The 14,641-nt window shown below is 46.1% G+C and overlaps 1 protein-coding gene across 1 annotated transcript in view; it reads left to right on the forward strand.

Moving 5' to 3' along the window:
• The first annotated feature begins 13,948 nt into the window (after positions 1-13,948).
• PLPP2 (phospholipid phosphatase 2) overlaps positions 13,949-14,641 on the forward strand; it is a 36,712-nt gene continuing 36,019 nt past the window's right edge. The window contains exon 1 of the mRNA XM_063146866.1: positions 13,949-14,029. Coding sequence (XP_063002936.1) covers positions 13,978-14,029 — 52 coding nt within the window. The 5' untranslated portion in view covers positions 13,949-13,977. The remainder of the gene's footprint in view (positions 14,030-14,641) is intronic.

Genomic DNA, 14,641 nt, shown 5'->3' on the forward strand with positions numbered 1-14,641 from the left:
GAGGCCTCACAAAATGCATATGGTTAGTAGACAGCGGTGGTGGGTTCAAGCTATTTGGGTGTGGGGTTGGGGCTGGTTTTGCAATGACAACAGAAACGGAGATGGCATATTACTGGGCACTTCTACAAGGACAAAGAGCTCCATCACACTAGCGTTTTATCACACTTTTGTCATGCCTGGTTTGCGGTTTTGCAGCAGACCCTGCCGTGCCTGTCCCGCAGTCAACCCACCTCTTCTGCTTCATTTTTTGTGTTTTCCTAGAACAGGGAAAGTCCGGTTTATTTCTTCCAAGTGGGATTAAAGTGCTCTTCCGCCCCTGTGTATTGCTGTCCTTGCACCATATCCTTTGTTGGGGGCATGTGCTTGCTGGTGAAAGAGGAGGACGGGCCAGCCAGTCACCAGCGATGCCCTTTTTCAGCATATTCTATTTCCCCCAATAGTCAATATGCATTCCTTGGGCCCTGAACACTCTCAGTTGTCATTGGGCTATTTCGATCCCCTCCTTAGTGTCTTTTCTCTAAAGCTTATTTATTTATTTATTTATTTATTTATTTATTTATTCATTGCATTTCTTTACCACCCAATAGCCGAAGCTCTCTGGGCGGTTCACAAAAATTAAGACCATTCAAAGTATAAAACAAACAGTATAAAAACATGATATAAAATACAGTATAAAAGCACAACCAGGATAAAAGCAGCAGCCGTGCAGAAATACAAATTTAAAACAGCCAAGTTAAAACTAATACATAGACTGTTAAAATACTGGGAAAATAAAAAAAAAATGTCTTCACCTGGCATCTAAAAGAATATAGTGTAGGTGCCAGGCGAACCTCCTTAGGGAGGAGCCGGGGTGCCACAGAAGGCCCTGCTCCTGGTAGCCCCCTGCCTCACTTCCTTTGGCAGGGGCTCACGGAGAAGGACCCCTGAGGATGACCTTAGGGCAGGCGCATATGGGAGGAGGCGTTCCTTCAGATAGCCTGGCCCCAAGCCTTTTAGGGCTTTAAAGGTTAATACCAGCACAATGAAGCTGGAAAAGGACTGGCGTGAGGTGGTATTTGTACTTGTGCAAACCCAGAGATTCTCCCAAGCCTTCTGATCCCTCCCTCTTGTGCATAGATGGTGCTGTTTTGGCCAAATAAGCAATGTCACTCTCCTCTCAACATCAGAAATGCAGGGAAAGGCAATGTTGATGTCCAACGTGGGTGGGAATATGCACGGGATAGCTGGTGCAGACACACCCTAAAACATCGACTTGCTTTCCTTCTCTCTCCTCCCCCAAACTTCAGGATTTCTCCCCTCGTTGCACTGAGGAGCGCAGCCACGGGTACCTGGGCGTGGCCATCGGTGGCCTTTTGAGAGTCCTACCGTCTCGGCAGGAGGACCCGGAACCAAAAACGTTCCTGAGGAATCAGTGGTTGGTTGAGGTTTCCAGCACGTTGCAGAAGACCAGCACTGGCGTAGGAAGCTGGACTACCACACGGGAATGTGGAGAGCAGCCCCAGAAAGGCGAGGCCTCGTGGAACGAGGTGGAATACACAAGGGTAGTGGTGGTCCAAAAGAGCTGTGCTCCGGGAGAGCCATGGAGAAGCCCTCGCCATTTGTGGTCCATTTCGAAGTGCCCAGATCCTGCAAACACCTGTCCTGTGTCCCAGTTTGGCTCAGGGGTTTGGCTTCAAAATTTGACCTACGAGGCCCGGATAGATAATGGGTCAAGCAACAGAGCGCTTGAATCCACAGGTGAATTTCCACTCCTGGTCAGTCTGGTAGCAGTGGAGGGAGGCCTCCATGCGGTTGAAAGCCCATGCAAGCCCCTCCAGGGGAAAAAATAACACCTTTCACAAGATCTTTGTAAAGACCTTTGATCTGAGCAGGCTAGCTGCTCAGGTACTGCAAAATTACCTGAAAACTAACTTGCAAATGAGCTAAGGTCTTGCAAAGATCTTAGAGGAGCTTCGCTTTGCAGGACCTCACCTGTTTTGAAAGTTTTAAGATATTATTCATTAACACGGGCTGCTAAATAGCTCAGAACTAAGACCTTGCAAAGTGCTTAGCTTCCACCTAGCATACTGAGCTTTTGGACTGCTTACATTCAACTCAATGAAGCTGAAATCCAACATAACAAAGAGGAATGCTGTGTCCCATGAATCAAATCTGACTGGCAAAGCCTGATGCCTCTGCTTTTTACTGACAGCTCCTCAGAGCTTATCTCTGAAAGGATGAGAAATGAGCATTTTGCTTACCATCGATACGTTCTGCTTTTGCAGAAAAAGCTCCTATTTCAACTATAGGTTTTCTAGTCCATAGTGAGGAAAAGGGGAGAACTCTGAAACGACTACCTAAATATTCTGCTTTTTTGTGTTGTTGTTTTAAAAAAGGCTTTTGAAAAACAACATGGATTCTAATTACAACTAGAGCCATGTATCCACCCTATTTCCCCCACTTGGTGATCTCCAGGTGTTTTGGACTTCAACTCCCATCAGCCCCAGGCAAACATGGTCAATGGTCAGGTATGCTGGTAGTTGTACCCCGAATATCTGGACGGTTCCAGACAGGTGAAGGCGGCTCTAAATGATGAATTTGCATTGTGTGGAAATTATGCCAGTCAAGCACATTTGCATATAATTTGCCAATTTTGCAGATGACGCTCCTTATCTGGGTGAGTGGCCAAGAGCAAGTCAGGGTGTTGAAACTACCACTGACTACTGGAAATCCTGCAAAGACCATTTCATAGAATCATAGAATAGCAGAGTTGGAAGGGGCCTACAAGGCCATCGAGTCCAACCCCCTGCTCAATGCAGGAATCCACCCTAAAGCATCCCTGACGGATGGCTGTCCAGCTGCCTCTTGAAGGCCTCTAGTGTGGGAGAGCCCACAATCTCCCTAGGTCACTGATTCCATTGTCGTACTGCTCTAACAGTCAAGAATCTGACTTCCTTTAACTTGAGCCCATTACTTCTGCCACCTGAATTTCTCCAGGGCAGGATCTACACTACTGCTTTAAAGTGCTTTATAACAGTTTTGACAACTGTTGGGGCCCAGGACACGCTCCAGATACAGTTGTCAAAACTGTTATAAAGCGCTTTAAAGAGCTTTAAAACAGTAGTGTAGATCCGGCATTCCCTTTTCAAGCCTGTCTTTGCATTCATAAGGACTAGGACAGAGCTTTCCAAACTGGGTGTCGCGACATGTTAGTGTGTCAGCTGCAGTGTGTAGGTGTGTCGCACGAATGTAACGAGAAACCTCTGAGTCTCTGTGAAATAATCAATACCAACTTGCATGCATTTTTATGCAGCAAAGGTGCCGATTAGTATGGTGCACTAGTATATTCCCCTTCCGTCGTATCCGTGTATGCACACCGCGGTCGAGGGATCATACAGGGACTGCGCATGCGCAGTATGCATAATCGGGTCGAAACAGCTGATTCTGCGTCACTTCCAGTGATGCGGCTGCACCTAAAATGCACCTAAATTCGAGAAATTCCATGGGTCCAGTTTTTTGATAGAACTGAATTACTGTGTCGGGAAATGAGATATGTCTGAAAAGTGTGTCACCAACATGAAAAGTTTGGAAAGCTCTGGACTAGGAGTTTGGTGGTGGTGGTGGTGTGGTTATTTTAAAAAAACAAAACACAAAAGTGTTAAATTCTGCCCCCAGTCCCAGTTTCTCTGTGCCTGCATGGCTCCCTCAAGGCAGTGTGCTGTAGAAATAGCTGTGTTTTAAGAAAGTTCTGTATACATTCTCACTGGAGGCAGCACTGGTAGGCAACCTGTCCTTTGTGTAGAGTGGATTTCCTCTGGAACTTGAATCTCCATCAGTGCTTGTTCAGTGATACTGAAATCCTGAACTATGTTTAGACTGCAATCATGTACACACTTACCTGGGAGTAAGCTCAGTGCATCATAGTGGGACTTACTTTTGCATCAGTGTACATAGGATGGTGGTCTTAAGTTGTCGTTTCTTCTCAGTCACAAAACTGCTTGTTTGCTTTTGCTCTGTTCTCACTGAGAACATCCACTCTGAGACCCTGCCCTGCATGAAAGAGAGAGGTGCATGGGTTTTAGCAGCGGGCCAAAACAGGCATTATTTTATATTTGTGTCTAGCAGCTGCTCTAGAGTAGGTGCTGGGGGCCCAGTCTGGATTGAGACCACAGTAGGAGGCTTTGAAGATCTGAATTGGGGCCACTTGCCTACTCAAGAGTAAAAATATAGGGGCAGGGGACATAGCTGCAAGACACAGATTTAAATAATGTTTGTTTGGGCTCAGAGTTTATGCTTACAGTTTGTGCCGCTGGACGCATTTTGCGCTGTGGGGATAGATCTGGGGGCCAGCCCAGGGGGTCTCAAACAGCTTCTGGGGCCTTAACACATCCACTGATGATGCCTGAGCCCTGCTTGTTGGACTTCCTGGAGCTGCCATTTTAATTACCTGTGATGTCTAGATGTAGCGTCGTCCCAGGGCATTCTGGGAAATTTTAAATTTCCCCACAGTGCCCCAGAGTGATGTATGCCGGGAAATGCGACTCCACTGGAGTACTGAATAATCATTAAATAAATAAATACAAAGTAACAAATGAATACTGCTTCCTTTCAATCTTTACGAGCTTTTATTAAGAGTATATTAAAGATTTCTGTTATTCCCCCATTCTTTAACTCCACTCCTTCTTTCCTGACTTTTCCTTACGCCTTCCTTCCTGTTCTCTTCCACCTCGTCTGGTCTTGGTAATTTATTGTATTATTTCTTTCCATTAAAAAATGTCCCTGGGTGTGTTTGCATGCTTGTGGATCGGGTGTGTGTGTGAGGGGTGGAAAGCTTATGATAAACTGGGGGGTGGGGTCAGGGCCGGTGCCAGACTATTTTGCGCCCTAGGCAGTTGAACTGCTTCCATCCACCCCCACCCCAGCGTACCTAGGCACAGGGTGCCATCTAGCCTGCCCAGCCGAAGCAAAGCCAGGATGCTGGGGTGGGGCGGCGGCTTCAGAACGGCGCACCCAGCCGGAAGCCGCTCTGGGAGAGCGACTTCCGGGCATGCTGTTCCAAAGCCAGCCGCTGCCCCCCGCATTCTGTCTTCACTTCGGCTGGGTGCCCACCCAACCGGAGCGAAGCCAGGACGCTGGGGCAGGCGGGTGGCTTTGGAATGGCATACCCGGAAGCCGCCCTCTCAGAGCCGCTGTGGTAGAGCGGCTTCCGGGTGCGGCATTCAGCGCCCCCCTTACCTTGGCGCACTAGGCAGCTGCCTGAGTGGCCTCAATGGTAGCACCGGCCCTGGGTGGGGTAGATCTGAAAGAGGAACCAAATGAAAAAATTGGTGAGAGAGGGCTATGCCACAGACATATGGTTCTCTAATTCCCAGCACTGAATTACAGTTTCTAGGGTTCTTTGGATGAAACCTCTTCCTCTAAAAATAACGGAGTGTGTCAGTTCTGTTCTAGAATATAACCTAGTAGGAACAGACTCAACAGGACCTACGCTATTGCTTTATAATGATTTATAAGGGTATTGACAACTATTGGGGCCCAGGACACATTCCATATACCGTTTTCAAACCACTTTCAAGGTGTTATATCCTACTTGGTGTAGAAGTGCTACTCCTGCGTGGCAGAGCACCCATTTTGCCTACAGACAGTCCCACTGGGAAATCCTTCTTCAGTCCCTGGTTCGAATGTCACCTCTGCTGCAAACTCACAAAGTGGTCTTTGTCAAGCCGTTCAGTTTCTCAGCCTCAGCTCCTTCACTGCACTTGTAGCAATGAAATAATACAGGCCTGCCTTACAAAGCCATTGTAAGGATTGCAACAAAATAATCTCAACAAGGGGCTTCCAGTACTTGAAAGCATGAGATAAACCTTCTGTACTATTACTAGCTCTCATACCATCAGTACTTTATTGCTTGGGTCCAAGGACCATTGCAAGATAAAAACAAAATCAGTGATTAAACCAGTAAAAGGCTTCCATATTTTGAACACAGATCACAATTTCAAATCAACACATAAAACATTAAGAAGATGGATAAGATTAAACCAAATGCAGCTTATACAACCATAAAACACTGCAATTAAAAGGCTAAAAGAAGAGTTAAAATATTGTCAAGGTGCAATTTTGAAATGTTCCAATCTCTGAGTTACGATGGCCCTTTACAGAAAGCGTGTCAGGTGAATAGAGGAACTTTTCTCTGCACCGTGCAGCTTTAGCCGCAAACACTGCAACCCTTTGAACAATGAATTGATTTTCCGATTGTAGAAAGAAGTCCAGTTTGTGTGATACACCCCAATATTTCATTTTCGTCCATCCAAGAAAACAGCTCCATTGACAAAAACCCAGGGATCAAATTCATTCTCTAATTCAGAAGATACAACTGAAGCTGGAATACTTCCTTTTGGGCTTAATGGATGATCAGATGGTGGAGTCAGAGAGGTAAAATTCTCTTTTGATATACCTATTCCAGCATCAACATGGGAAAACTTCTACTTCAATTTACTCAGAGAAGATGCAGAAGAAAGGTCTTGTGGTAGGCAGCAACTTGAGGTAGACATCAATTTAAAGTGTCCCGATTGAGATAAGAGTCCTTTGGGTTTTGGATAGTTGGACAGGACCAACTTTTGGTGAATCAATACTAAGTTCCAGCTCACAGCATTTCCTGAATTCTTTAGCCACAATTTTGTTTCCTGTGGTGCTGGTACACATAAATCTGGCATTTCCTCTTCCTGGTGTTGGACCAAGATGTGATGTGGGGTCTGTGGAACAAGGCTGGCTATATTTTCTGAAAAGGGTTTGACACTGTCATTTTTCTTTAACTTGTTCTTAGATTTCTTAGACTTCAGTTCGGTTTTCTGCACAGTATTTTTGTCCAAAATTTTAGAAAGATTCTTAAAGTTCATTTTCTTATAGGAAACACCCTTTTGTATTTTTGATGTTTTTACTCCTTTGTTTTATTTCCGCCCTTCTTCCTGGTCACCTCCATTTCGTTTGATGTAGTGAGAGTTTTTGTGGCTTCCTTCCTAGACTTTCCTCTCTATATTCTGGGCCAGCCCCCCCCCCTTTTTTTTTTTTTTTTTTGCAATTCCACAAGTATTGTTAGGAGTTCATTACATTGGGACAGATTTGATGCATTCTATATCCTTCATTATCTTAAACAATTGGCCCTCAATTGGTAAACTACCCCTGTCAACTGACTCATTTTGGCTCTTATCCCCTTTATTTGCTCTTCTGATACAATGAGCCAGCTCTGAAACTTGTTTTAACATCAGGTCATTCAACTGTCCGTTTAACTGTTTGGCCTTTCCAGATACCTGTGTTTGCTCCTTTATCATCCTTGTTTCAGCAAGAGCCAGCTCTAAAGCAAGGTTAGCAGCCTCAGCAATTACCACTTCTTTAAGAACATCAGAAGAGCCCTGATGCTGGATCAGACCAAGGGTCCATCTAGTCCAGCACTCTGTTTGCACAGTGGCCAACCAGCCATTGGCCAGGGATGAACAAGCTGGAAATGGTGCAATCCTTCTCCTTCTCCTCCTTCAGAACATAAGAACTGCCCTGATACTGGATCAGACCAAGGGTCCATTTAGTCCAGCACTCTGTTCACTTCGGCTATTGGATGGTATAAAAATGTAATAAATAAATAAATAAATAAATAGAAAGAAAGAAAGAAAAAACAAAGGAATGAGACAACTATGCTGGGAAATCAAAGAAAGAATTGAGATGTCCCTTGACTGAGACGTGAGCAAAGGCTTCTGGCCTTGAGTTTAAAGAGGCGCTGAAGAAGTCGTAGGCCTGTGTGTGCTTAGTGGGAAATCCTGAAAGATCTCACCGCCTTGTTGTTGAAGCAACACACAGCAAAACAATAGGAAGTAGAGTTCGGAGGGCGGAAGAGAAAGGCAAATTTAAATTCATTGTGTTCGTAACAGAGCAACAGAGGAGGAAAGACAATGGAGATGAGTGATGGGGTGATAGTCTGTGGTGTAACGGTAAATTTTGTAGGAGCTTATGATAACAGTATATACCCCCCACACACACACAGCAGTACAAAGCAGGGCCCTGCAGATGTGTTGGACTGGGGGTTCTGGGAGTTGTAGTTCAATACACCTGGAGAGCACTAGGTTGATGAAGGCTGACTTCAGGCCTGTGGGCCAAATCCCAGCCCTCCAGTATTGCAACAATCCCTTTCACAGAATGTTGATCCTTTGTGGTTTTTCTGACTTTTCCCCCATTCTAAAGCACCTCTCATAAAGCATGATGATGATGCTTGAAGCTCCTTGGAAGAAATGTAAATAATAAGTATAAAGGAACTCTGAGAATTGTTTATCTATAAAGGACTTTGGGGGATCACTAACAAAGGATCTCACCAAACTACATTACACTGACAGTACACTGAACACGTCATACTTGAATTCATGATTATGAAGGAGACAAAAGTCGAGCGTAGCCATACACGTACTCTGGATTTTAGGAAAGCTGATTTTAATAAACTCAGAACTATAATAAGTAAGGTCCCGTGGCAAGGGAGCCTAAAGAGAAAAGGAGTGCAGGATGGGTGGGAGTATCTAAAAAATGAAATTTTAAAGGCACAGTTACAAACAATTCCAACAAGGAGAAAAGATAGAAGACAACAGAGGAGACCAATGTGGCTCCACAAAAAGCTTATTGATGACCTGAAAACAAAAAGGGATACATATAGGAAGTGGAAGGAAGGCCAGGCTACAAAAGAAGAGTACAGACAAGTGGCGCAGAAGTGCCGAAATGGCGTCAGGAAGGCTAAAGCTGTGAATGAGCTGAGATTAGCGAGGGATGCTAAAAGCAATAAAAAGGGTTTCTTCAGATACGTGAGTAGTAAAAGACAGAGGAAAGAAATGGTGGTTCAACTGCTTAATGAGGATGGCAAATTGATAACAGACGACAAAGAAAAGGCTGAAGTGCTCAATTCCTACTTTGCCTCGGTCTTCTCCCAAAAGCGGGTCTATGACCCCCCTGGAAAAAGTGAAGCAGAAGTTGAGGGGGCAGGATTGCAGTTTGAGATTGATAAACAAATGGTCAAAGAACACCTAATTTCCTTGAATGAGTTCAAATCTCCAGGGCCCGATGAACTGCGTCCAAGAGTAATGAAGGAGCTAGCGGAAGAACTCTCAGAACCTTTGTCTATTATCTTTGCAAAATCATGGAAGACGGGTGAGGTGCCGGATGACTGGAGGAGGGCTAACGTTGTCCCTATCTTCAAAAAGGGCAAAAAGGAGGAACCTGGGAACTACAGACCAGTCAGTCTGACATCCGTCCCTGGGAAAATTCTGGAGCAGATTATAAAGAAGTCAATCTGTAAACACCTTGAAATCAATGCAGTGATTACTAGAAGCCAACATGGATTTGTCAGGAACAAATCCTGTCAGACTAATTTGATCTCATTTTTTGATAGGATAACCTCCCTTGTGGACTGTGGGAATGCTGTGGACGTCATATAACTTGATTTCAGCAAAGCTTTTGACAAAGTACCACATGACATTCTGATTAACAAACTAGCTAAAAGTGGGCTAGATGGAACAACTATTAGGTGGATTCACAGTTGGCTACAGAATCGGACTCAAAGAGTACTTATCAATGGAACCTTCTCAAACTGGGGAGAGGCAACGAGTAGGGTGCCGCAGGGCTCAGTCCTGGGCCCAGTGCTCTTCAACATTTTTATTAATGATTTGGACGAGGAGGTGCAGGGAACGCTGATCAAATTTGCAGATGACACAAAATTGGGTGGGATAGCTAATACCCTGGAAGACAGAAACAAACTTCAAAGTGATCTTGATAGGCTGGAGTGCTGGGCTGAAAACAACAGAATGAAATTTAATAGGGATAAATGCCAAGTTCTACATTTAGGGAATAGAAACCAAATGCACAGTTACAAGATGGGGGACACTTGGCTCAGCAATACTACAAACGAGAAAGATCTTGGAATTGTTGTAGATCGCAAGCTGAATATGAGCCAACAGTGCGATATGGCTGTAAGAAAGGCAAATGCTATTTTGGGCTGCATTAATAGAAGTATAGCTTCCAAATCACGTGAGGTACTGGTTCCTCTCTATTCGGCCCTGGTTAGGCCTCATCTAGAGTATTGCGTCCAGTTCTGGGCTACACAATTCAAGAAGGACGCAGACAAGCTGGAGCGTGTTCAGAAGAGGGCAACCAGGATGATCAGAGGTCTAGAAACAAAGCCCTATGAAGAGAGACTGAAAGAACTGGGCATGTTTAGCCTGGAGAAGAGAAGATTGAGGGGAGACATGATAGCAGTCTTCAAATACTTAAAAGGTTGTCACACAGAGGAGGGCCAGGATCTCTTCTCGATCCTCCCAGAGTGCAGGACACGGAATAACGGGCTCAAGTTAAAGGAAGCCAGATTCCGGCTGGACATCAGGAAAAACTTCCTGACTGTTAGAGCAGTGCGACAATGGAATCAGCTACCTAGGGAGGTTGTGGGCTCTCCCACACTAGAGGCCTTCAAGAGGCAGCTGGACAACCATCTGTCAGGGATGCTTTAGGGTGGGTTCCTGCATTGAGCAGGGGGTTGGACTCGATGGCCTTGTAGGCCCCTTCCAACTCTGCTATTCTATGATTCTATGATTCATTCTGAATCCAAACCTGTTTACATGTAAATGTAAACTGGCATGAGTCTGGATTGGACTGTGTCAAATGGTGTATCAGTTTTAGCATATTGGTGTATCATTTCACACATTGTTCTGTTATCTGGAACAGAAAACATTCAGAAAGACTGTTTTACTCTGTACAGCACCATGTACATTGATGGTGCTATATAAATAAATAAATAAATAATAATAATAATAATAATAATAATAATAATAATAATAATAAATTTGCAGTCCAATCCAGAGTCAAACCAGTTTACATTTCTAGTAGCTCCTATCCCAGTTTTCATTCTTGCAATTCTATATTTTCGACGCTGGAGGGCGTCCTTGCTCCATTTCTCTCTCATCTTCCATATTTTTCCCAGGAAATCCAGAGAAATCTATCTAACGTGGCATCCGTCTTGACTAACAGAGGTGTGCGTGTTTTCCACCCAGTGTGTTTTTCAAAAACAAACCAGCACATCCTTCCATGTTAAAGCTTGTCCACATGTTCATGCCCCCACACATAAATGATAGCGATTTGGGTTTCACAGAATTCCTCAATGTCCGTGAGGAAAGATTTGGTGGTATCCAGAAGACCTGGGACCATTCTAAACTCATTACCTCCCACTTGGGGCTATTCTAGGCATAGAAAGGCCTACAACTTGGTTCACATACCCATGCAATCTGCCAGCCATCACTTGCAAAAAGAAATAAAGGCCTATTCTGTTTGTTTAACTACACCCTGGGCTGGATAAACAGCCTGGGAGCCCAGCCCAGCTAAATCTAACACATCCCTTTGTGATGAAATACATTTATTGGCTGGAGAAATCTTGCAAGCAAGGACAATTTAAAACAAACTAAAGGAGTTTTTCCTGCTTAAAGCCAAAACAGCAAATGGATCTGTAAACAGTCCTGCGTGCCGGGTTTTTCCAATTCAATCTGATCTTGCTGTTTAATTTCTTGAAACAAATGAGACAAAGCAAACTTGCCCCAACAACAAAACACCCACCCATATTGCTAAACTTTGCAGAGGGGAGGATGGGCTGTTGGCTTGCAGAGCGTTTTTAGGCCCTGAGGTGGGAAGAAGAGAGAGGTGGGTCTACCGGTAGACGTCTGGGTGATTTGCACCAGATCTCAAGAGTTCCTGACTCCCATTGGTATAACAATAGCAGCAACGAAAGGGCTTCCATCCCACACCCCTGGCCCTGCCTGCCTGCCCTAAATTAGATAGGCAAGGATGTCTGACTCCCAATTGTTTACTAAGAGCAGTAACAAAATGACTCTCCTCCTGGCTTAAATTATACTGCTGAACTGGAGAAAGCCTGGGGTAACCAGGGGTGGATTTTTGTGTGCAAGGGCTGTGATCTTCTCTCCGTTCCGGGAACCAAAACAAATTCCTGGGCTCAAAATCCTTTAATTCTCAGTATAGGTCTTTTACTGGATCCCAGGATTCTAGTAGATCCTGTTTTAGGACACTCCGTGCTTATAATTTGGCTGGGCCTGTGCACATGAGAGGCTGCTATGGACAATTAACCACGGACCTGTGTTCCGTGCGAGCGCAAACCGACTTTTTTCCTGGTCACCTGGAATGGAAGGATTTGAAAGTGGAACAACAAAGTAACAGAGTGCACAGCACAGGATTGGGGATGCTTCGTTCTCCACAGGCTGCGATCCTGCGCATGCTAACTTAAGAGTAAGCCCTGCTGATGAGCCCAGTGTCAGAAGGGAAAGGCACTCTGTGCATGCTCCACAGTGCTGGAGTCACGGTGACAGCTGGTCTGATTAAAATTTCCAGCTGCCAGAAACAGATGGGCATAAATGGGGAACAGCTTGTGTGTTCAATCACTTCTCCTCCCCTCTGCTTATTTCCCAGTTTCTAGAAAACGAGATGTTGTTTAAAAAGATGGCACCTGTCAAGGCTGCATTTTGCACATGCTCAGAGTTACTCAGGCTTTGACATGATTTTCAAAGCAATTTGCTTTAAAATTCGCCCCTGGAATGGAAAAGCATTTCTACACATGCTCAGAAACATTTTGCCCTTGATTTTGTTGTTGATGGTAGGGCTTTCTTCCACTCAGGTAAACAGAATTGTGTGTGTGGGGGGGAGATGTTATCAAAGGTTGGTATTAAAGGCATTCTCTCCATGCTAGCGTGTGTGTTTTAAGCGGCATCCTATTAGAAACAGTGACCTTGTTCAGACAACACGCTAAACCATGACGGTTAAGCATTTTGAGCTAAACGTCATGGCTTACCATGTTGTGTGAACCTTGACTTAGTGTGTTGTGTGAACCATTCCTAACCATGGGAGCTACTTAACTACAGTTTAAAAACACGCTCACTAACCATTTGCTGCAAAAGGGTTAGTGGCCTAACCATGGCTTAGCATGTTGTCTGAACAGGCCCATTAGGGCCTACGCTCACAAGCACTTTACCCTCAGGGCCTTTTTAAAAAGAAAGAAAGAAAGAAAGAAAGATGCCTGCCCAGGAGGAAAAAAATCCTGCCTATGTCTCAAGGTACACTGTCCTTACATTGATGTCAGTGGGAGTCGGGAGACCTGGGTTCTAGTCCCCCCTCGGTCATGGAAACCCACTGGGTGACTGGGCCAGTCACAGCCTCTCAGTCCAACCTACCTCACAGGGTTGTTGTGAGGAGGAGGGGGAGGATTATATATGTCGCATTGGGTTCCTTGGAGGAAAAAGGGTGGGATATAAATGTAATAAATATATATATACAAACAAAGCTTTTTCCTCCCATTGGAAGAGAATGGCACTGTACACATGCTTAGAAGCGCCTTGCCCTTAGATCCTTTGAAGGAAGGAAGGAAGAAGAAAAAAGTCGGGGCAGGGGTAGCGGACTCTGCTTATGTTCTAAAGCGCCCTGTCCTTCCCTAAAAAACTGCTTCCTCACTTTGAAAGGTAGGGTATATTCTTCACATGCTCAAAAGCACTTCGCCCTTAAGTTCTTTTTGAAACAAAGAAAGAAAAAGAAAGAGAAACTTCGTTCTGGATGAGGGGGAAAGAAAGGAAGGCAGGCAGGCCGCCTAGGCTTGAAGAATACTGCCTTGTCTTGCATTGATTTTAAGGCGCTTCTTGTCGGAAGGGAAAGGCACTCTGCACATGCTCGGAGATACGGGCGGCGTGAACTGGAAGGCGGGGCGGGGCAGGGCAGGGCAGGGCAGGCCCGCAGCCCGCTTGCAAGGCGAGCCCGGCCCCTCGGCTTCCCGCCCGCCTCCGATCCCAGCAGCTCCGCCTCCCGGCTTCCCTCCCGTCGGGCTTTAACGCCCAGGGTCGCCGCCTCCTCCTGCCGCGGTGCCCGGCTCGCTGGCGCGCGCGATGTGAGCTGCTGCCTGCGCCGGAGCGCACAACCCGCGGCCGCGGCGCGATGGAGCGCACCAGGATCTTCGTCTCGCTCGACGTTCTCTGCCTGGTGGTTGGTAAGGAGATCCCCCCCCCCCCGCTCCCCTCCTCCCAGCTGTGGGGGAAGTGTATTTCGGCCGGGGAGGGGGGCGCCCCACACTTTAGTGCCCTCTTACCGCCCCCACTCCATGGGGAGAAAAGGGGCACCCCCACCATTCTCCCAAAGGCACCCGTCCAAATTACGCAGCCTGCCCCCAGTTCAGCTCTCCCTTAACGCCTGGGGTACTGGACAGGGGATGCCGCCACCCCAGGACCACTCATCTGCCGGGGCACCCCCAGCCCCCAACCCCCTTCTGAGAATGCTTGCTGTTACTCCGGCAGCCCAATTCCTTGTTTGGGGTGGGGATGCGTTAGGAATTGATCCTTTTTCTGCCCCCAAACCAACCAACACCCCCTCCCCCCCCACACACACTTGCTTTCACTGGGGCGCGTGGTGTATATGGTGTAGCTAATTATTTGGGGGCATTGCAGATGGCTGGGGTGGGGTGGAGGACCGGAACTATTTGGTCAGCAACTTCTTTTCTCCGGCTTAAAGTTGGCCAGCCTTCTGATTACGAGCGGGGGGGGGGGAGGGGGGAGGGAGGGAATCCATTATATCCAACCCCTTTACTGAAAGCCCATACTTTAGT

The sequence above is a fragment of the Elgaria multicarinata genome, chromosome 23, assembly GCF_023053635.1.
Source record: "Elgaria multicarinata webbii isolate HBS135686 ecotype San Diego chromosome 23, rElgMul1.1.pri, whole genome shotgun sequence".
NCBI classification, from domain to species: domain Eukaryota; kingdom Metazoa; phylum Chordata; class Lepidosauria; order Squamata; family Anguidae; genus Elgaria; species Elgaria multicarinata.